The sequence below is a fragment of the Haliotis rufescens genome, unplaced genomic scaffold (assembly GCF_023055435.1).
Source record: "Haliotis rufescens isolate VD_foot unplaced genomic scaffold, xgHalRufe1.0.p SCAF_55, whole genome shotgun sequence".
NCBI lineage: Eukaryota > Metazoa > Mollusca > Gastropoda > Lepetellida > Haliotidae > Haliotis > Haliotis rufescens.
The window spans coordinates 446,672-470,673 of record NW_025964279.1 but is presented as its reverse complement, the minus strand read 5'-3'; the positions used below and the strand labels follow the sequence as shown (position 1 = coordinate 470,673).

General features: G+C 39.6%; 1 protein-coding gene across 1 annotated transcript; it reads right to left on the bottom strand.

The window, feature by feature from the left end:
- Nucleotides 1-1,539: 1,539 nt before the first annotated feature.
- On the bottom strand, nt 1,540-23,119 carry LOC124144974. The gene is made up of 4 exons (XM_046514592.2): nt 22,655-23,119; nt 5,995-6,319; nt 3,542-4,306; nt 1,540-3,092 (listed from the first exon to the last, which is right to left on the bottom strand). Exons 2-4 carry the CDS (start codon nt 6,313-6,315, stop codon nt 2,436-2,438), a joined length of 1,743 nt encoding a protein of 580 aa, XP_046370548.2. The 5' UTR covers nt 6,316-6,319; nt 22,655-23,119; the 3' UTR covers nt 1,540-2,435.
- Between the last annotated feature and the right edge of the window lie 883 nt (nt 23,120-24,002).

Here is a 24,002-nt window from a genome sequence, read left to right as displayed (position 1 = left end):
TACAGTAAAAAAGCACGCGACATCGACAGGTTGACATGAATTTACTACAGGTAAGGACCATGACTCAGATGAGGGAAATGAAATGAGGTAAGATATACAGGCGCGAAAAAATGAAGAAATAAAAAGAGTGAGTGAGTGAGTTGGGTTTAACGCCGCTTTTAACAGTATTCCAGTTATATCACGGCGTGTCACCTTAATGTGGGAGGAAAGCCCGAAGTGATTAAGGTCTCAGACGTTTACCACTTCGGTGAAACCCAAGAGCACGGGTATGGCGCTGACAAACCTAGAAACATAATCGGGGCGAACCGGGATTCAAACCTACAATCATAGGTTTCTGGCGTGCCCAAGGGACGTAACTCTGTACAGCGAATCGCGGCGCCTAAGATGACTTGGCCGCCCTTGCCCCCAGCAATAAAAAGAAAGTGTTTTATTAATATAAACGGTATTGAAAAACTTGCATAAACCTAGAGTCATGGTTAAAATACAACAAACAACAAATCATAAGAAAAATCCTTCCAACCAGGATCTGATTTGAGTATGGCGACTCGGAGCCCGCAGAATCCGTGGATGGTCGAAATGTATGGTGTAGTGAGTGAGTGAGTGAGTGAGTGAGTGAGTGAGTTGGGTTTAACGCCGCTTTTAACAGTAGAACATGTACAAGAACCAAGCTGATTAATAAAAAATAGGTTGTAAAGCTTTTGTTTTGCATCATCACATCTGTTTACCAAATACAATAAACTACGTTTATAACGAACACGCTTATAACGTACTGACCGATATAACGAACCTTTTTTTTAGTCCCGGCCATTTGTTGTATATATGCTGTATATATGCTTATAACGAAGTACGGTTATTTCGAATTACCATTAGTGGCCCCTTTGAGTTCGTTATAACCGTAGTTTACTCTATGAACACACATGAAGCAATGGCTGGATAATAGACAACGTACCACTGTCAATGTGCAAGGTACACATCTGACAACCAGTGTTCACACATCGTGGCACAAGAACATATATTGGGGTGGGGTAGTTTGTTGTTGGAATCTTGACGACGTCGTTAATACGTTGATTAATCTTGTACAGTAAAGTACGGTTATAACGAACTCAAAGGGACTACTAATTTTAGTTAGGTATAACCGTAGTTCGTTATAAGCATATATACAGCATAACTACAGCAAATAGTTGGGACCAAAAAAGTAATTCGTTATATCCGTAAGTTCGTTATAAACGTGTTCGTTATAACCGTAGTTTACTGTATGTTGATAGGGCGGTTGAAACTAAGCTGAACATTTACTGAATATATAAAACAGTTAAAGAAAGACTAACATCACTTTGGAAACATACTGAAACAATTAGGTATTTTGGACACGATTGAAGTGGATTGTTTCCACTTTGACAATATTGTAACTCAAATTCTTCACAGGGATGATGTGCAAACAATTAACGATGAGGTCTCCCACTAACAACAATCCTCATTACCGTAATTCCTAATACTTCGGCCAGTTTCCGGCGGTAAACTGAGATTTGTACATGGACACCGACCTAACGATAAATAGAGGCGGTTGTATAATATCAAGATTACCATGCTACATCAGTACAAAGTGTGGGAGTTACGATCGTCTTAACGCTTCGATCGCTATGTGGATCGCGGCCCAGTACCGTATTTCCAAATATTTCACCCAGCTTCCCCAACGCACAACAGACAGTAAATACAGGCCCGGTGGTAAATAGAGCTGTGAAAATGGACACTGAGCTGGCGATATATAGAGGCTCTGTGGTAACTGGTACATAGAGACGCTGAGATTATTTACTTTCAAGATTACCGTACTACATACAGTGCAACTATGCACTGATACATTATATGTGAAGTGAAAGTAGCTTACTGTACGTGTCCGGACGTATGTCGGTTTTATAGTGCTACAGTGTTACATGAATACCCCCCTCAGACACAGACTCCAAGCCGACCAGCCCGTGTTTATCACCTAAATACCGAGCACAAGGCATATCTTATGGTACGGCGCGGCCAGGGGATCGAACCACCGACCTTCAACTGCCCCTACAGACGCTCAAACCACAACACGGAGGCGGGTTGATATATCACACAAAAGGTCAGTGAATGCTGACGTACCTGGATCGTATTGAAGGCACGACATTAACCTTCAATTAAATTGCTCAGTCCAGACTCGATGATTATAAGAGGTCCGGTGTCATACAGGAAACACGGTATCCTGATTTGCTGTTTATGACCAGCAATGAGCTAGCTATAACTGCTCCTAGCTATTGGCAACGTCGAAACTTTTCTCCCATTTCCTATAGAAAATTGCATGCACCAGGAGGGGTGCACTCTCCAATTTTCAAACCAAAGGTGAATCTCCGAACCACTAAGCCTCAAACTTAAAGGTAGCAATTCAAGAGTCATTGTCATCGGATAAGTTTTCAAGGGCCTAGGGACAATTTCTCTCCCCCATTCTCTCTCATTAGGCTGTCAATCAGTTTAACAAGATCAATGACCATTTCTCTTTTCTTCCCAAGATCTGCTTCAGTGTTGTTGAATAAGACGTAACGATTTTGACAATCCTGCAGTAACATTCGCATTGGACCGCTGGCCGACTCTATATGCTGATTAAATGTAAGCGATTTTCCATCCAGCTCCATCTGACGGTGAAATGAGTCCCCGCGAGTAAAGACGCAGATGACGTGCTTCTTCAGGATGTCCTGATCCGCCTGACGGAGAGACTCCACTGCAGAGATCTCTTCCTTGCTCAGACGCTCGGTGGCGGACAGGATCAGTAGAACCACATGAACGCCGTGACGGAACCACACACGAGATTGATGAAGCATGACCATCACATCCTGGGTCAGAGCCTGATCAACCGCGCCATCAAGATCAAGCACATTAAGATCCCGTCCCCCAACTGCATCGCTGATCTTCAGATTCTGAACGAGCATTGTAGCTGTTCTTATTTGGCTCGAAAACTTTTTCTCTCCAAAAATTGTGTTTCCCGTTGTGCTGGCACCACGATTCGTCTTACCCATCAGAATTATATCCAAAGGTTCCCCTGGGGGTAGGTCTGCCACGGGTGTAACGCTCTCCTAAAACAACAAGGTTAAGGTTAGTCATATCGCTCTATGAGCTGGAAATCCAGTTACATTATGACGTATCAACTTTAGATGTTATGGTTGTCACAGGCCAAGGATCATAATCGGGAGGAATCTTGACTTGAAACCAGCGGATTTGACATAAGCACAAAACTCTACAGAATGGTCATTTCGCTGCAATGACACCCATGACCTTTTTAAGGAGGAATATGTTTCATCAATAACAAAAATGTTTATATGTCACAAATCTAACAGAAATATCACTCGAAAGACCCTAAGTCTACATAATATTCTGCGGATATATCTACACGCCTATTCGACTGATTGGATATCAACTGCATCATAATAAGAACCATTGTTCGACCTTTTCTGTATCTAAATCACAATTATCTTTTTCAGCATTATTTTTCTGACACATCTGTCTTGAAGGCAATTTTTATTACCTTGGGTGACTTCAATTTAGATATAAACTTTGAGACTTCCTTTCTGAAACCACCCAATTTCTTCTCGGAGTCGTAGTCTTTGAAGGCCATATCAATTGGTTCAGACTGTCTCCTCTTCTTCTTTGTCAGGTCCAGCTCTGCTACTACCTTCAGGTAGACCCGTAGCAATTTCGCGAGACGCTGTTCAATGGCACGAGCCTCTTCCTCTTGACTTTCTGTCAGTTCAACATCAACGTCTCCCAGAAATGAATCCAACATATCCCTTGCCGCGAGGAGGTCATCAAAATTTGCCTCGAGTTGTTCAAGAAGAACCTCTAAGCCCTTGTCCTTCAACATGTCTGGGAGGTTGGATGAAAGGGATTTCAAAGGTACAAGCTCACATCTGCATGGGCATCCTTTCCCATCATTTTGCTTCATTACTTCACGTTTGAAGTCATCCAGCACTTGAAGCATCCCATCAACATCTCGTGGCATGTAGCTAGTCGGTGTTGTAGAAAAGTAGTCGATGTTGATCTCGGAGCTGCTGCTTAAGTCGTTTTCCAGTTGCTTGAACTTTGCTTTGGCTCCGGCATCGACCACGCCCTTGAATGATAGTTTGCCTTTCAAATCAGCATGGATATCGTTTAATTGTTTTTTGTCTGAATTCTTTATCCGTATTCGAACAAGCAATTCACCTCCGTATGTGATGCTCCGGACAAAATGGCTCCCTTTAAGTTTTTTCTTTATACCCGACTTCAACTTCGTTTCTTTCATGGTTTCTGTTCCCTGTAATAGAAATTCCTTTTTAATTAATTCCTTTTTTTTGACGAATTACATATGTGACATATTTCGAACTTTTAGCAATGTTCCAGCAATATCACGTCGGGGGACACCAGAAATGGGCTTCACACATTGTACCCATGTCGGGAATAGAACCCGGGTCTTCGGCGTGACGAGCGAACGCTTTAACCACTAGGCTACCCGACCGCCCCGATGTCCGATGTGAAATGTGAAGGTTAGCCCAGAAACCCGCCTTACAGAAGTCCCCTAAGTCGTAAAAACAAAACAGTAAATATGACTTCCGCCCAGGATGATGAAACTCAAAATATGTACTTTATCACAGGATAAAGTACCGTCGTCGTCTTTGATCTTTCGCCCAAGCATCTTAAAACATACTACACAAGGTGGTTCCTAAAATAAAACTACATGAGAGATGTTTTCACACGAATTATACCTTTATACGAGCAATACCCCCATAACGTCCCGCAGTATGCAATTTTTATCACTCTTGTCAATGACATGCATTTATACGCGTCATACTCGTCATACTTTATGCGGGTCATTCCGTTATATGTCTGAAACCAGTGTACGAGTCACGGGAATCATACTATCGTACTCTCATACGAGTCATACCATCGTACCGTCATGCGACTCATACCATCGTACCATCATACGACTCATACCATTGTACCGTCATTTGAGTCACACCATTGTACCGTCATGCGACATACCATCGTACCGTCATACGACTCATACCATCGTACCGTCATACGACTCATACCATCGTACTGTCATGCGACATACCATCATACCGTCACACGACTCATACCATCGTACCGTCATGCGACTCATCGTACCATCATGCGAGTCATACCATCGTACCGTCATGTGACTCATACCATCGTACCGTCATGCGACTCATACCATCGTACCGTCATGCGACTCATACCATCGTACCGTCATGCGACTCATACCATCGTACCGTCATGCGACTCATACCATCGTACTGTCATGCGACTCATACCATCGTCTCGTCATACGACTCATACCATCATACCGTCATACGACTCATACCATCGTACCGTCATGCGAGGCATACCATCGTACCGTCATGCGACTCATACCATCGTACCGTCATACGACTCATACCATCGTCTCGTCATACGACTCATACCATCGTCTCGTCATACGACTCATACCATCGTACCGTCATGCGACTCATACCATCGTCTCGTCATACGACTCATACTATCGTACCGTCATGCGACTCATACCATCGTACCGTCATGCGAGGCATACAATCGTACCGTCATGCGAGGCATACCATCGTCTCGTCATGCGACTCATACCATCGTACCGTCATGCGAGTCATACCATCGTACCGTCATGCGAGTCACACCATCGTACCGTCATGCGACTCATACCATCGTACCGTCATGCGAGTCACACCATCGTACCGTCATGCGAGTCACACCATCGTACCGTCATGCGACTCATACCATCGTACCGTCATGCGAGGCATACCATCGTCTCGTTATACGACTCATACCATTGAACGTCATGTGAGTCAAACTGTCGGGAGAGTCAATCGAGTCATGCTGTCATGCGAGTCATATGACCTTGCGAGTGACACCTATCGGACTCATACCGTGAAACCATCACACCGTCATGGTAATACGACCAGAGATTCATACCGTTTCAACGTTGGACACAGCAATGATTTCCAGCGTGTTGTCATCATTACGGCACTCCTTCAGATATGACCCTGCTCCTTCAACCTTGACCAAGTTGGCCTTGACCTTCAGTGAGAGTTCCCCGGATACGTTAAGCATATCTTTCACGTCTTGTGCTTTTTGGATTACAGAATAGTGTGCTATATTCCGGTGACGATCTATTTTTTCCACTTTGGACATCGATTCGTCTGTGAATAGGTCCAGGCCGGAACTGTAGGTCTTCAGGTCATATTCTCGGCCCAGGGTCATGCCTGGCTGGTATGGAACCGACTCCGTCTGCATGGTTCTGTAAAGAATGTCACACGTGAACACTGGAACTCTAACTGTATACGCACATGTATAAAACACAACAAAAATATTGGGAAATATACTGTGTGTAACCGAGATAAACACACCCGAAAGCTTTCAAAACAACCAATCAACAAAAATCAAATGCAAACGTACGAAAATAAAACCAAATTTCGTCGTTATATTTAGTCTGGAAGGTAATTTAAGGTACCAACGTTTACTACAATATCTGAAAAAAACTATTGGACCTACTCTGGTCAACGTTGGTATGAGATTTTTAAACAGTCATACATAACTGGATATTACATTTAAAGACAATCGGTGCATGAATAAACACTCTGTCTATTTAGCTATCACTATATTTCATCAACAACCAGACCTGTTCGTCACGGGTGGAAAGAGCATTCATTGAAACAGCCATCTGCATAATGCTACCCCTGCGTCACAGGGCCATATGACACAGTTGAACCAATCAACTCAACTCGAAAGGGTGCGCGGGAATCACGTACGTTGAGACGCCCAACGCTAACACCGTATTCGTGCGTGCATGATTTCCATGCACTCTCTCGACTGTTTAACTGTTTAATAATCTCATACCAACTTTGACTGGAGTAGGTCCGATAGTTTTTCAGATATTGTAGTAAACGTCGGTACCTTAAATTACCTTCCAGACTATAGAAGATAGTTTGGTTTAACGTCGTTTTGAACTGTATTTCAGTTTTATCAAAGTGCGACTGCTTGATGAAGGGGGAAAGCCCGAAGTGATGCGGGTCTTGAAAAAACATGCATCAGAACCATCACCGTTTGACTTGACTCAAAAACATGTAGACATGTCCATTCCTATTTTGTACCATCTTCCCGAGGCAAGAACGCTAACTGACTTTAAAAAACTGGGCTCGATCGTAGCGCCACCAGTGGCTGTTACGAGTTATGTCCCTTGTAACCCTCTTCTATGGACTTATCAGATTCCACCTCTCGTATCACATTTGCTTCAAACAAAATGGTGGCAGCCAGTCAATAGTATCTGATCGATAATCAAGATCTATATAGTGATTAAACGGGTCCTACATCGCGAAGTGCATCAAATCCCGTGAGCACCTTGATTAAAAACATGAAAAGATTTGGAAAATATCTGCTGACAACGAGTTGGCGGTGCACATGCTTTGTAAATCCTGCAATCGACCGAAATCTGCACGACAGTTTACGAACCGGGTTTCGATTTCGGTGCGCGATTTTGATTGGACTATGCAAAGACTCGTTAGTCAAGCCAAAATGTAACTCCATGTAAATACCAGCAAGGTTGGCAAGGATGTAAACTGGACTTTCAGAGTCAGTTAACTCTCTTGCCTCGGGAAGATGAAAAGAACCAGGTTCAAGTCTGTGAAACTTTTGATTTCCCAACTTTGTACACCACTATCCCACGTGACAAACTTTATTCCTTGATCCATTGGGCTTTTGTTACATAACGTGGTGATTATTGGTATAGCTACATATCTATCTTCATAGGTTCAGACCCGTGAAGATCCGGGGTAGAACAGGTCTTCAGCAACCCATGCTTGATGTAAAAGGCGACTGTACTTGTCGTAAGAGGCGGCTAACGGGATCGGGTGGTCAGGCTTGCTGACTTGGTTGATGCATGTCATCGAGCTCAATTGCGTAGATTGATGCTCATGATGTCCATCACTGGATTGTCTGGTCCAGACTCGATTATTTACAGACCGACGTCAAATAGCTGGAATATTGCCGAGTGCGGCGTTAAACAACAAACAAACAAACAAACAAAATCACAGATTCAGGTCATTTTGTCAAAAAATAAAAGCATAAGCCTACTGAAATTCTCGACCTCCTCACTGATAACATCTATGAAATATTTGGGGGTAAGACATTTAAGTAAGAAGTGGGCAACCCCATGGGGCCCAATTGTACCCCCTTCTTGCACATCTGTTTCCTTATGAATATAAATTTAGAACTTCGAAGTCAAAACAAGGTCATTTGGCCATGTTTCATGTTTACATCTATGCATAAAGATTCAGAGTAACTAAACACTCCCACAATGCTATTTCAAGAGGGATTACTTTAATTTTCCCTAAATGTCAAGCAATATACTCGCAGCCCTTGATGACTACATTTCACAACTTTCGAGATATAATCGAGCATGCTGTTTCTACCAAGATTTTAAAGAGCGTCATACAACTCTTGCACAGATGTTGTTTGATCAAGGTTACAACATACAAGGCCCCCGTAAAGCTTTCAACAAGATTTGTGGTTGACATGTGGACATTTCCAAATTCGAAGCATCAGTGACAAAAATGATGTCCGATGCAATTCCCTATTTTGGTTTTTATTTGTTGTTTTTTTAGGTGAACAATTGACTTGCCTTTGCATGTGTTTGTGACGGGGTGGGGGCAGGATATGCACATCTTTCCGCGGACACCTGGTATCATCACTGTTTGGTGGTGATTCATAAACCTAGGGTCATGAGTTGGTCGGAATTGTACAATCGACTCTGTCTAAGGCGCCGCGATTCGCTGTGCAGAGTTGCGTCCCTTGGGCACGCCAGAAACCTATGATTGTGGGTTCGAATCCCGGTTCGCCCCAATTATGTTTCTAGGTTTGTCAGCGCCATACCCGTGCTCGTGGGTTTCACCGAAGTGGTAAACGTCTGAGACCTGCATCACTTCGGGCTTTCCTCCCACATTAAGCTGACACGCCGTGATATAACTGGAATAATGTTTAAAGCGGCGTTAAACCCAACTCACTCACTCACTCACTATCAAATGGCAGCAAGTTTGAAATGGATTATCAATTATTCACAAACACAAAGAAATATATCCATTGCATGAAATGTGTCATAGACGTGACATGCAATATTGTAAGTTTTAATGTTCCCGGATCTCTGTGTCCGTCGTCAAAATTGCGCAAGCTTGGAGCCGGTAAATGTGGCCGGTTCATTCAGACAACTAATAAAACAATTCTCATATCAAACCGGTTGTTTTACATGTGTTGTTAATTGAACAAAGTCATACTTTATAGAAGCCTGGTATTTAATCGTGTTGAACAATATGTCGCAATAGCAGTGTGAAAATTGAGTGCGCGTGACAGGCTTGGCCTAAATTCCTTCCTGGAACGTTTCTCGATGGCTGCCTGAATAACATACGATACATTGCAAAGGTAGTGCGCAATTGAGCTGTTCGGATAAGGGAGTTAATCACTCACTCTCAGTGATACAGCTTGAATAAGATACGATGTACAGCAATGCAAGGTCAGTGCGTGATTTATCACTTCTATACTACGCCTATAGCTAAAGGAGATAATCGCTCAATGTGCAATAGTATATTCTTAAAAAATATAGACCGGTTAACTTTAGCAAAATGGGATCATTTTGAGCTCTTTTAAAAACAAAATGAACAAATTTTATGGGTTATCAGCATTACGAAAAGTGACTAAGTCTCAGAATAGCAAGACGAAGTATCTCTTATTGCTGGAAAAGATAAACATCAACATTTCACGCACATTTCACATGATTTGTATGTTTCGTTTCGGTATCTGTGTGGCTTGAAATTTCAAAGAAACCAACATGTCGACTTACATGCTATTAAATTAACCTCTCCCGTATACTTCCCCGGGGAAGAATTATTTTTCCTTCCGCCCAGGCCTTACTGCAATGCTATAGCCCCACATGAAAAAAGCCTAGATGTTCAACGGGTTCAGGCTGAAATTTCCATCCCACTTGGGCTCCTTTTAAATTTAAATATAGTTTCTCGTTTTAACCAAAATAATGTATTTTCAGAGACTAAGCGTTTGTCTAACCGTGAAGTACAACTATCCAAAAGATCCCATGCATGTCTATATTTCTTCAGACAGACTCTCCATGTTCCTATCTATATGTATCACAAGACAAATGATTTAAATAGTACAGCACTGGTGAATAGGTTATATGCGCATGTAAGCGTCGATCTACAATATCCTTTGCGCAAAATACATATATACTGATGAATTAACGTAGTAATACTACGCAAATATATGCCCAGATGTATACATAAGTTTCATCTCGTGATCTTTATTCGTGCTTTTTAGCTCTTTTTCTACATTAGATTATGGGTTGTTACATCACATCAGAAAGCCAGGTCCAAATTCAAGTCATAATTTCATGGTCCGTCTTGTATGTTGGAAACAATTATCGCAACATGGCTGAATATTGCTAAACGTGGTATTTACCCGATTACTCACATGATTATTCCATTTTCTTCGTGCACGTTCTACAATCATCTACGATCACTATCTATAAGGAGGTATATCTATATTCATCCAAATGTACATACATATATGTCCACATACATATGTATTAAGCAAGTCCCACATTCTTCCTTAAAAGATAAATGCTAAGCATTTCCTCTGTATGTATTTATATATGTAAAAATCGTTTTTATGTCAACGCTGATGCAGTGAACGTACCACAGACATGATGCTAGAATAACATTTAATCTCTGAAATGAACATATTTTACAGAATAAAAAAGTTGTTAAACAATAGTTATAAAATATAACAAAAAGGAGCCAAGAGACTTTCTTCATTTTGCCAAATTTGGGCTGTATTGGACATATTTGTTTCGGGGTCTGTATGATAGACACACCTAATTCTTTAAAGTATAAAAGATAAGTACATGTACATGTAAGTATAGATGTGGTATATATTCAAATATGTTTGTGATTAACCCGAACTTGAAAAATATTGAAGGGTGACTATTTATGTCATTATTTCGAATTAGAATGATAGCACATCAGGAAAGCATGGCACTTTAATATACGTATCTTGTAAGCCCAATAGTGTTGGGCAAGTAAGAGCAACATGTATATCGAGAGTATAGGTTTGGTGCGTGACTTACCCCACATTACTGTCGGAAAGTGTGCATGCTCTGTTTATCGGGAATAAATGACATAAGGCGATTCATGCGGGTAAATACGATTTACTTCAGAACTAGTATAGATTAATTTAGGTTAGGAGAAAATGTATGCAAGCTTCGTGCTCAGGGGGTTGTTTGGGCGGGTTTAAAGGATTCGGGTCCTGGCTTGGTCTTTGTGTTGGACGTGTAGCTGGCATTTCCAGGTTTGACGTATCAATGACCAAAATGATGTCTGATGCAATTCTCTATTTTAACTTGTACCGTGTGTTTCCGTGCATTTTCGGGTGAACAATTGGCTTGCCTTTGCATGTGTTTGTAGCGGGTGCCACTAGTGGATCGGGATGAGCTCGCCTTTTTGCGAGCACCCAGTGTCATCATTTCATAAGGTGAATAATGAAACATGCATGCTCCTGGTGTTGTCGGAATCGTGCAGTTGGCGCTACTTTTGGCAAGGGTTTTTTGTAATGACGGAACGGCTTATGTCGTTTTTGTCCACTGATATAATCAACTGTGATATAATGTCAAGGTATATGGTCATGTAATTAAGAAACAAACCGCGATTGGGGGTTGTTTATTGTAGATAAACAACGACCACGACTCGTTTATTTCTTATATGTGATATCAACATTACGTACGACCGCGGCAATGCCAGATAAATCCGTTTTATGAACAGGAGGGTTTGAATTTGGTCTTTCCCGCATATTCTCACAATTTTCTCGTCTGTACCTTTTCTCCCAATACCGATTAACATTTCCCTCTCACTTTCTGATGCGATTGTTCGGGCATTGCATTTATCTACCTGCCACTGCTACATCTATTGGGAACAACTTACTGGACATGTCCCTCTCACTCATAACATCAAAGTTACGACGTCCTCAAGTTGCGAGTGCATGTTCGAATCTCCATAAATGACGTCATGATAGAACAAGGTTTTATCGTGAAATAAAAATCGCTTCCTTCTTCTTTGTGATTTATCGCGTAGCTGTCTTATATCATCAAATGTCAATTTCTCATTGCTTTATCATGACGTAACCGAGTCATAACCAATCATGTAGCAATAACAAACACAAATATAGTTGACTTCGACATAGAATAGTGTCATGATATATAATTATCCTTTGGTGTGCAATATTTCCGGTTGATAAATCTAACATATGCTTACTTTTAAGAATAGCGACTATACATTTTTATATTACTTTATCAGGTCTCTGTAACATTTGCAATATAAAACAAATTAAATAATACAACTGAACCTAAATGTATGTTGTAATATCCTTAAGTTGCTGAGTGCGGCATTAGACCATAAACAAAACATAATATCTTTAAGAATTATGTTAATAATGTCGATGCTAAAAAATAATCTCCACAATATCCATACCTCTTTCTCTATGTTTAATGTGAAACATAATAACTCTTTTTAATGATCTGAAGGAATAAAAATGACAATAATATCAAAATAGTATCATCATTATTTATGTTACTTATCCTCAACTGAAGTAGTCCTCAACACTATACGTTCAGAGAAGAAACCCATGAACATATTATCAATGTAACATACATTTATGGAAATTAGATGAACAGTTGATTGAACAAATGATATTATTCGGTCGAACATCTATCAGCCAATACTACATTATTAAATTGTGAAACTACAGTGATTTTTGCAAGGCTACTCTCATAAATGTCATGACGCATTTGAGGCCAGGGTTCCTTTATACTCGCATTAATGTGCTGACTTATTATTGCGTTAGTTTCATGATTACAGTATTCATGAAGAACATTTCACGTGGGACCAGCACTCGCCTTGTCCACCGCGGCTCGGCTCCGTCAAGGAGTGATTGGGCTGACGACACTTACTCCAAGTTGTCTCTATCAGCATTCACACACGCATAATAAAGAAACGCAACACCAGTTTATACTCACATAGTTTTACTTACTCTCAGCCCATCTATCAATACAGGACAGGATCAGACTGGCCAGACTCGGCACTAGCTGGGGGAAACTTAGAACGATCGGGATTCGACTCGATCGACTGCAAACCGCGCTCTCTTCGAGCCTGGCCTGTCCTTGTCACATGTCATCATACCTCATTTTGATTCGTTAAAAGATCTGACCATGAACTCATGTGTGTCGTAACTGGAAAAATATGGAACACTTAGTGGCACATCTGGGAGCCTCGCATGTTTCGCATGGAAATAGTTTAAAATACGGGTTTGAAATATTATTATCTCTTTCCTGAACCATTTAGGCATACAATAACTTGAAAACAGTCGCTCTATATCCCCTTTTTGAAACTATATTGCTTCCCTTTACCACAGGGGGTCGTCTATACAAACGTCCCCATGGAAATAGCCTGAAAACTTAGTGGCACACCTGGGAGCTTCGCATTTTTCGCATGGAAATAGTTAAAAATACGTGTTGAAAATATTATTATATCTTTACTTAACCATTTAGGCACAAAATGAAGTAAAAGGAGTAGCTCTATATCCTGTCTCGGAAACTATATAGCTTCCCTTTAACACAGGCTAGGGTGTTGTCTATACAAACGTCCCTATGTAAAAGGCCTGAAAACTTAGTGGCACATCTGGGAGCTTCGCATGTTTCGCATGGAAATAGTTTAATATACGGGTTTAAAATATTATTATCTCTTTCCTGAACCATTTAGGCATGATATAACTATAAAACAGTCGCTCTGTATCCCCTTTTGGAAACTATATAGCTTCCCTTTAACACAGAGGGTCGTCTATACAAACGTCCCTATGGAAAAAGCCTGAAAACTTAGTGGCACATCTGGGAGCCTCGCATGTTTCGCATGGAAATAGATTAAAATACGTGTTGAAATATTATTATCTCTTTCCTGGACCATTTAGACATAAAATGAAGTAAAAGGTGTAACTCTATATCCTGTCTCGGAAACTATATAGCTTCCCTTTAACACAGGGGATCGTCTATACAAACGTCCCTTTGGAAAAAACCTGAAAACTTAGTGGCACATCTGGGAGCTTCGCATTTTTCGCATGGAAATAGATTAAAATACGTGTTGAAATATTATTATCTCTTTCCTGAACCATTTAGGCATACAATAACTTGAAAACAGTCGCTCTATATCCCCTTTTGGAAACTATATTGCTTCCCTTTACCACAGGGGGTCGTCTATACAAACGTCCATATGGAAAAAGCCTGAAAACTTAGTGGCACATCTGGGAGCCTCGCATTTTTCGCATGGAAATGGTTTAAAATACATGTTGAAAATATTATTATATCTTTACTTAAGGCATTGCCTAAAAGTCGGGCCGGGCCGGGCCAAGACGGGCCAAAGTGTTACTGGCTAATTACTTCATTATCGGCGATCATACCTACATATAATTGATGCAACATACACACATGACATTAATGAACAATCACCAAACAAAAAGTGCACCATAAATAAGTAATTCGGAGTAAATCGCTTGAAAACCAGAAAGTGGAGCGGTGTGTAAGCGTCGCTGATCTTGGTAACATGTAAAAGAGCAATCGTTAAACGAAATAAGATTTGAAACGTATCAAATACTTCTAGCTATCGTGATACAACTTTCCATCTGTGTGCATAGTGTTTATATTTATAGGAAAGATCTATATATAAGTAAATACCACTTTATAATGTCACGGTTCATCGTATTTAAAGAAAACAGGGGGTCTCAAAGTGAATTTTTCTACTGTATTTTCTCAAGAAAATTTATGTCAGAAGTGTTCGGTCCGACTTGGCCCGGGCTGTCTAAATCAACTTAGACCTCACAGATGTATCATCAAATGGATTCGCATCTTTAGATTAGTATTATATCCACCTAAATACCTCTTAATTGTGTCTCAGATCGCTGTACTTAAAGAAAACAAGGGGCTCAAAGTGAAGCCCTTTTCCCTCTACATTCTCAACATAGTCTCTATCAGAAGTGATTTGCTTGTGTTGGGTCCGACTTGGCCCGGTCGGTCAAAATCAACTTTAAACACACAGATGTATCTTCAAATGTGTTTACATCTATAGATTAATGTTATATCTACATATATACCACTTTATAATGTCTCGGTCCATCGTATTTTAAGAAAACTAGTGGCTCAAAGTGAACCATTTTTACTGTATTTTCTTAAGAAAATCTATGTCAGAAGTGTTCGGTCCGACTAGGCCCGGGCTCTCAAAATCAACTTAAACCTCACAGATGTATCATCAAATGGATTCACATCTTTAGATTAGTATTATATCTACCTAAATATCACTTTTTAGAGTCTCAGATGGCTGTACTTAAAGAAAAAAAGGGGCTCAAAGTGAAGCCCTTTTCCCTTTACATTCTCAACATAGTCTCTATCAGAAGTGTTTTGCTTGTGTTGGGTCCGACTTGGCCCGGGCGGTCAAAATCAACTTTAAACACACAGATGTATCTTCAAATGTGTTTACATCTATAGATAAGTGTTATAACTGCCTATATACCACTTTATAATGTCACAGTTTATCGCATTTAAAGAAAACCATGAGTTCAAAGTGAAGCCCTTTTCCCTTTGGCACTGTATATAAATTTATATTGCGCACTATGTTTCCACAATGTGATGCTTCAACTGTAAATTGTTAATTTTCATTATGCAATATTATGTATAACTGTATATAGGGTGAAGGTGGTAATAAGTGCTGCACTTGTGCCCAATCCCTTGGTCATGTATAATGATCAGGGTCCATTGGTATCCCTTCAGCAAGTGCGAATCAGGCCCTAACACTTCTGTTTTGTCATGTATCACGCGCTATACAGTCGAACCTCGCTTATCCGGACAATTTTCTTAAATGTTGTCCGGATAAACGAGTTTCTGGATATTTGAATACCTTGTTAACTGACCAGAAGTCCTTCCCCTACCTCAGTTCTACCGAGGCATATGTGAAATGAATGGCAAAAATATGATATATGAAGGATCTACCAATTACTAATAAAATACATTGTGCTGTACAGACTAACACAGCATGCTGTGACAGCGCGCTGCATTATTGAAACGGCTGAAGAAATGCATTTGTAGCCTAGTTAAGACTATAGACTTGTTTTGTGTACAGATACGAGGGCGAGGTTGGGGCAACCTGACACACATGAGCATTAATAGCCATGTTTACCTGTATTAGTTGAGAGCCAAGGTTGAAGTCATTCATGTGTGAAAAATGTTGTCGAGGCATCTGTAAACGGCTAAGAAATTCAAATGTAGCCTTGTTTAGAATATGCACTTGCTTTGTGTACAGATGTGACGGCGAGGTAAGGGCAACCTGACACACACGAGCATTAAAAGCCATGTTTACCTGTACTTGTAGTTGACTGCCAAAAATGCTGTCGAGTCATCTGTACATCTTCTTTGTCGAGTTGCATTATTAAAGTACATCAAGATGAGACTTTATATACATTCATATATATTAGTTGAGCATGAAACCTTGAAGTGTAGCCAGGACATTTCCACGAAACTATGGGCGGCCATGTAGCTTCAATATCTTATAAATTATATCACTGAACATAGGTCCAGGTGTATTCAGTAAACAAAGATCTGAAGGGCTGTATTTCCATCATCGAACACACTGTGCGTTCATCACAGTTTGTGACGGATACGAACGAACTAGCACTTGTTTGGCAGGTAGGTTTTGTTAAGATTTGTTATCTGGTTCTCTCTCTACCCTCTACTTCCTTAATCACAGTTTAAATCCTAAATAGACTTTCGGGCCCAACACTGTGGCAATTTTAGACCCTCTGTTTCTGTATTTACTTGAGCTCATTTCCCCTAAGGTTTACACATCTCATAAGACTAAGTCATCAATGATGTCAAAGCTGTCTGACATGTTTCTTATGAACAGTTTATGAAGCTGAACAATGTCCAAGTGACTTAAGCACAAAAACACTTCTGACATAGATTTTCTTAAGAAAATACAGTAAAAATGCTTCACTATGAGCACCTTGTTTTCTTTAAATACGATGTACCGTGACATTATAAAGTGGTAAATAGGTAGATATAACATTAATCTATAGATGTGAATCCATTTGATGATACATCTGTGAAGTTTAAGTGGATTTTGACAGCCCGGGCCAAGTCGGACCCAACACAAGCAAAACACTTCTGATACAGACTATGTTGAGAATGTAGAGGGAAAAGGGCTTCACTTTGAGCACCTTGTTTTCTGTAAGTACAGCGATCTGAGACACTATATAGTGGAATTTAGGTGGATATAATACTAATCTATAGATGTGAATCCATTTGATGATACATCTGTGAGGTTTAAGATGATTTTTACAGCCCGGGCCAAGTCGGACCGAACACTTCTGACATAGATTTTCTTAAGAAAATACAGTAACAATGCTTGACTTTGAGCACCTTGTTTTCTTTTAATACGATGTACCGTGACATTATAAAGTGGTATGTAGGTAGATTTAACACTAATCTATAGATGTAAACACATTTGAAGATACATCTGTGTGTTTAAATGTGATTTTGACCGCCCGGGCCAAGTCGGACCCAACACAAGCAAAACACTTCTGATAGAGACTATGTTGAGAATGTAGAGGGAAAAGGGCTTCACTTTGAGCCCCTTGTTTTCTTTAAGTACAGCGACCTGAGACACTATAAAGTGGTATTTAGGTAGATATAATACTAATTACTTTTACTTCATTTTATGTCTAAATGGTTCAGGAAAGAGATAATAATATTTCAAACACGTATTTTAAACTATTTCCATGCAAAACATGCGAAGCTCCAAGGTAGATATAACACTAATCTATAGATGTAAACATATTTGAAGATACGTCTGTGTGTTTAAAGTTGATTTTGACCGACCGGGCCAAGTCGGACCCAACACAAGACAAACACTTCTGATAGAGACTATGTTGAGAATGTAGAGGGAAAGGGGCTTCACTTTGAGCCCCTTGTTTTCTTTAATTACAGCGATCTGAGACACTATAAAGAGGTATTTAGGTAGATATAATACTAATCTAAAGATGTGATTCCATTTGATGATACATCTGTGAGGTTTAAGTTGATTTTTACAGCCCGGGCCAAGTCGGACCGAACACTTCTGACATAGATTTTCTTAAGAAAATACAGTAAAAATGGTTCACTTTGAGCCACTAGTTTTCTTAAAATACGATGTACCGAGACATTATAAAGTGGTATATAGGTAGATATAACACCAATTTATAGATGTAAACACATTTGAAGATACATCTGTGTTTTAAAGTTGATTGTGACAGCCCGGGTCAAGTCGGACCGAACACTCCTGACAGAGATTTTCTTAAGAAAATACAGTAAAAATGCTTGACTTTGAGCACCTTGTTTTCTTTAAATACGATGTACCGTGACATAATAAAGTGGTATATAGGTAGATATAACACTAATCTATAGATGCGAATCCATTTGATGATACATCTGTGAGGTCTAAGTTTATTTAGACAGCCCGGGCCAAGTCGGACCGAACACTTCTGACATAAATTTTCTTGAGAAAATACAGTAGAAAAATTCACTTTGAGACCCCCTGTTTTCTTTAAATACGATGAACCGTGACATTATAAAGTGGTATATAGGTAGATATAACACTAATCTATAGATGTTAACACATTTGAAGATACGTCTGTGTGCTTAAAGTTGATTTTGACCGCCCGGGCCAAGTCGGACCCAACACAAGACAAACACTTCTGATAGAGACTATGTTGAGAATGTAGAGGGAAAGGGGCTTCACTTTGAGCCCCTTGTTTTCTTTAATTACAGCGATCTGAGACACTATAAAGAGGTATTTAGGTAGATATAATACTAATCTAAAGATGTGAATCCATTTGATGATACATCTGTGAGGTTTAAGTTGATTTTTACAGCCCGGGCCAAGTCGGACCGAACAATTCTGACATAGATTTTCTTAAGAAAATACAGTAAAAATGGTTCACTTTGAGCCACTTGTTTTCTTAAAATACGATGTATGACTCAACCCGAAAAAGTACGAGAATCTGTACTTTGAAAAGAAAGTGTTATCCCAAATATAACATTTGTTACATTTGACCACTTTCTAAATGGCACATGGGAGCAGTGCCAATTTACACTTGTCAGGGGGGTACACAAAGTACGTGATTTAGACTACCAGTTGTCGGACTTTCATTTTTGTTGAAACTTCGGTGGCTGAGTGGGTTAGATCGCTGACTTTGTGTGCTGGCGATTGGTGCCTCACTCTGGCAGTGTGGGTTTGAATCCTGGAGAAACTGTACTTTGCAAAGAAAGTGTCATCCCAAATATAACATTTGTTATGTTTGACTGCCACTTCAGATTATTAAAAGGATATATTATATACCTCAATAACCTCATCAAAATCTAACGTAGCAATGTAAAATGGTTCCTCAAACCTTTTTGAGAATAATATGGTGGGTAAAATTTTAAACTTTATAATTAGTGGGTTTAATAAGTAGCGAACATATTGCAAAGTTGTACCCGTGCCAATATACAATTGTCAGAGTGGTACACGAAGTTTGTGAGTACCATTTATCAAACTTCCATTTTTGTCCCAGATGGGACTCAACTCCAAAAATTACTAGGGTTTGCACTTTACAAAGAAAGTTTTATCCCAAATATGACATTTATTACTTTGTACTTATTTATGTTTTATGTTTTATGGTTTATTTATGCCATCAAAGTTAGAAGAAATAGCGGTGACTATGGTATTTACATGAAAGGAAAACCAAGATGAAACTATTTCTATATAGTTTGTTTTAACTGAACTTCTCACATCTACATGAATGTCACCAGAAGACCACGTGCACCACATGTACTGGGCAGTAACATGATGTCCATTGCACCTGCAGGTTTATGAACACGCTTATAGCCCTTGAAAGATATTTCTTATTATGTGAAATGTTGAATCCAGTTAGTATATACTGTTTCTGCTTCATGTAAAAATCCCACTTGATTTGTTAATAATGAACATTTGTTTTAATTATTCATCAATGTCTACTGTACTTTTGATATTTTCGTACACAACTGACTAGATAAATGCTATTCTGCTATATCTTTTACTCCATATTATCTTCATATCTTCTTATACAATCTCTGCATTTTACATCTGGAATTGGTTGGTGTCTCGGGTTGTGTTACTGTTGGTCATCACCCTTTCTTGGTGAGTGTGCCTCAAAACTAAAACAGCCACAAACAGTAACAATGACGACATGCTATGTCTTAGACGAACATCTTGTCTCTGAAATTAACATATTTTACAGACAATACCAGTTGTTAAATATTAGTTATGAAATATATTAATAATAAATACTCTCTTCATTTTCAGAGACAAATCTGTAGAGCTCTAATTGCCTGGAAATTCACAACACACGTAAAGATTGCTATCACCCATCACTGACAGGCCACTGAAAGTGTGTCTGACAGGAATATTTACTGATGCTACTGTCTCTCCCCAAACACACACACTCTCACTGTCAGTCGTGGGCAGTTGAGAGAGCTTAAGTGTCTAATGTCCAGAAATCTCTCGAAAAATCCGACAACGATTTCAAAGTTATTTACGGTTTGTACTATACTTGTAATGGGATGTCCTCAGTGGTAGCGAGAACTTGTATCCGATTTTATGAGATTGAGGTAATCTAGGTATGTGATAAATCCTGTTTTGTTTATTTAAAGCAGTAATTATTTATTGTTGAGCAAGTTTATGTCTGCAGCCGTTGAAATATGCAGCTACTCGACGACTCGTCTCGCACGCATCAAAACACAAGTCTGTGTACTCGCGGGCAACAACAACACAATAACAAGCAACAAACGTATATTTCGCTTCAAGGTCATAGCTGTGACATATTGAAGGTACAAATGGAGATGTATGTTGACACGAGGCAGGAGACTTTACGTTTAACTGCAACACACTCATACATTTAATTAAGCATCTTGAGGATTTCTTTTACAAACTGTGCTAGTTTTCTTTGATCTGATAAACTTTCAGTATTGAGTAACATATCAAGTAGTATCGCACTAGGTCTTGTAAAATACTTCTTTTGAAGATATAACTCACGGAAGTTATGCAGAAAAGGACATATTAGTAGATAGTGATATTCATCAGCTAATATCTGATGTCTTCCCGCGGTATATTTTCCCATCAACCCTTTTCTATTGGTAATCTATGTTATTTTAGTAATCGGGATACTGAGTCTTCAGGGTAGCGACAGCAGATAATTTTCTAAATGGAGTTTATGTTTAATTATTCGGTAAAATACTGCCTTGGGAGAGTTGTTTACATAACTTGTCCACGTCTGGCTAATCTGATCAAAGATAGTTGTTTAATAACACATTTTAATCCGTTTATATTTGGCATGAATTGTTGGGTCCGTATAAAACAAAGGCCCAATCCATCGAATAGTCTTTTAACATATTCGAGCCAGCTGTATTTATGGTTACAGGAGTCTGCAAATAATACATTATACATAACAGTACACAATTTCGTTGGTTTATTATAAGTTATCTTAGACCAATATTTTAACATTCTTTGTTTAATTAAATCCGTGTGAACCTTTTCTGTCATATCTAGTTTACCAAATCCCCAAATTTCGGAACCATATGTTAATATAGGCACGATTGTTTGATCAAATAATAATAGCTTCATCTTCGATATAACATCAATACCTTTACATATTTTCTGTCTTAGATATTCTTCAAGGTCATTTAGGTACAGGGCAAAGAGAATTGGCGATAGATTAGATGAGGGAGTGCAATACGAACATGTTATCAACAGTAGAATATCCGTGTCGAAATCCTCCTTGTGATTCTGATAACACATTATTATTTTCTAGATAATTATTAAATTCTTTCACTTAAAATAGAAGTAAAGGGCAGATGACCACGGAGTACGCTGATCACTGTGGTGTCGGATTAACGAGACTGATTAATGAGTTATTTCGGTAATTCGTTGCAAATTAGGTGTGTCGGAGTCGGAGTGCGAGAATGTCGGATTAACGGGTCTAAATAGCACTGATTTAATCGGTTCCCATCATTAGTGTCGGATAAAGCCGATTGTCGGATTAACGAGACTTGATTGTTTTATGGCAGTTTGATTGATGTAGCATCGAACAGAATATACGTTTTTATTGGAAGTTCTAAGACAGAGACATTTCTTCTGACTGCAAAGTTTTCAAAGAGCAGTACATCGAGAATGTTCTTCACATAACGTGTGTCGAACATGTCTAACACTGGGAAGGAGCTTGGGAAGATATACGAAATCAGGTGACGTTAACAAGATTTCGCCTGATTGACTCGTCTAGCATAGGCGGGGCATTATCACGATTAAATTGACAAGATGTGGTCATTATTTTTTAATTGTAAACAGAAATAAATGTGCTCATATATAGGTAAGACTTCATTTTAGTGCATTGCGATTGTTATTAGATACATAATGAGAAATTCTAGGGGCGTTACCTTCTGCAATTCTGGGCGAAACAATCACCGCGAAGGAGGTACCTGCTGTTGCTGAAGGCGTTGCAAGTCTCCGGGTGGCGCGTCTTCTCTTGGGTTGACTTTCGATAGCTTGACGAGTTGTTCAGTTGACTTATGATCGCTTTCAGACGGTCTAGATCAACCGCATTTGATTATCATCATCTTCAAAGTGTTCGTGTCCCAGCGATTCTGCCAGTCACCCTTTCAAGGTCGTTGGGGTGGATATACTGGAGACGCAGTAAACTCGGCCCCGAGGAAAGACCGAGAAGCTATTTATAGCCTTGTCCCGCGGGATTAATGAACAATTTCATTGGTCTAAACAGATCAGCGAAATTCCAAATAATATTTTAGCCACATTATGGAAAGACCTTATGGAATAAATCAGCAATAGAACTACATTGATCAATTTGTACACGGGAAAGCTGCAACAACCATATTTCTGTGGTGTTCCCTGTAAACGATTTTGATGACAGACCAAAACGGCCTAATGTTAGAATGGCCTCAAAAAGCGAAGTCAAAACGGCCACACAAAAATAAAGACAACAAACTCAATTAATATGTCACATTAAAGGGGCACTGGTCTAAAACAATTCCCCGGGACTGGTTGTTGCCTTTGTTATTGTGTTTTTCCGTGAGTACCCGGATGATATAGCAGAAACCTAGACTAGTTCGCGACCTGTGTTGCGCAATTCCTAAGCGCATTTGTCACTTTTATTGATCACATTGATCAATAAAATGAAATACAGTATTATACATCGTATTAAGTTGACGCTGACTTTTACACCTCACCACTAAAAACAATGAAAGGTTTCAACATAAGGATAAAAGTATATTATAATGTATTACTAGTTAGATTATATAAGTGAGTGAGTTGGGTTTAACGCTGCTTTTTAACAGTATTACGGTTAAGTTACGGCGTGTCAGCTTAATGTGGGAGGAAAGCTCGAAGTAATGCTGGTCTCAAACCCACGAGCATGGGTATTGTGCTGACAAACCTAAAATAATAATCGGGACGAACCGGGATTCGAACCCACAATCATAGGTTTCAGGCGTGCCCAAGGGACGCAACTCTGCACAGCGAACGCGGCGCCTTAGACGACTGGGCCACCTGTTTACCCAGATTATATAAGTGGAGCGGGCGTGTGCCTGTCATTTCACATTTGATTACATCAAGACCAGCTTTCGTGTGAGGATCAATTACGACCCCGGATATCCAGCCTTGACCTATCTTGGAAGCTTTCTGGGGATAGATAAATATTATTATCACTGAACCTTTGGCTTCAACACTGACATCGTACTTTGTATTTGATACTGCCATTGAATATTGGAC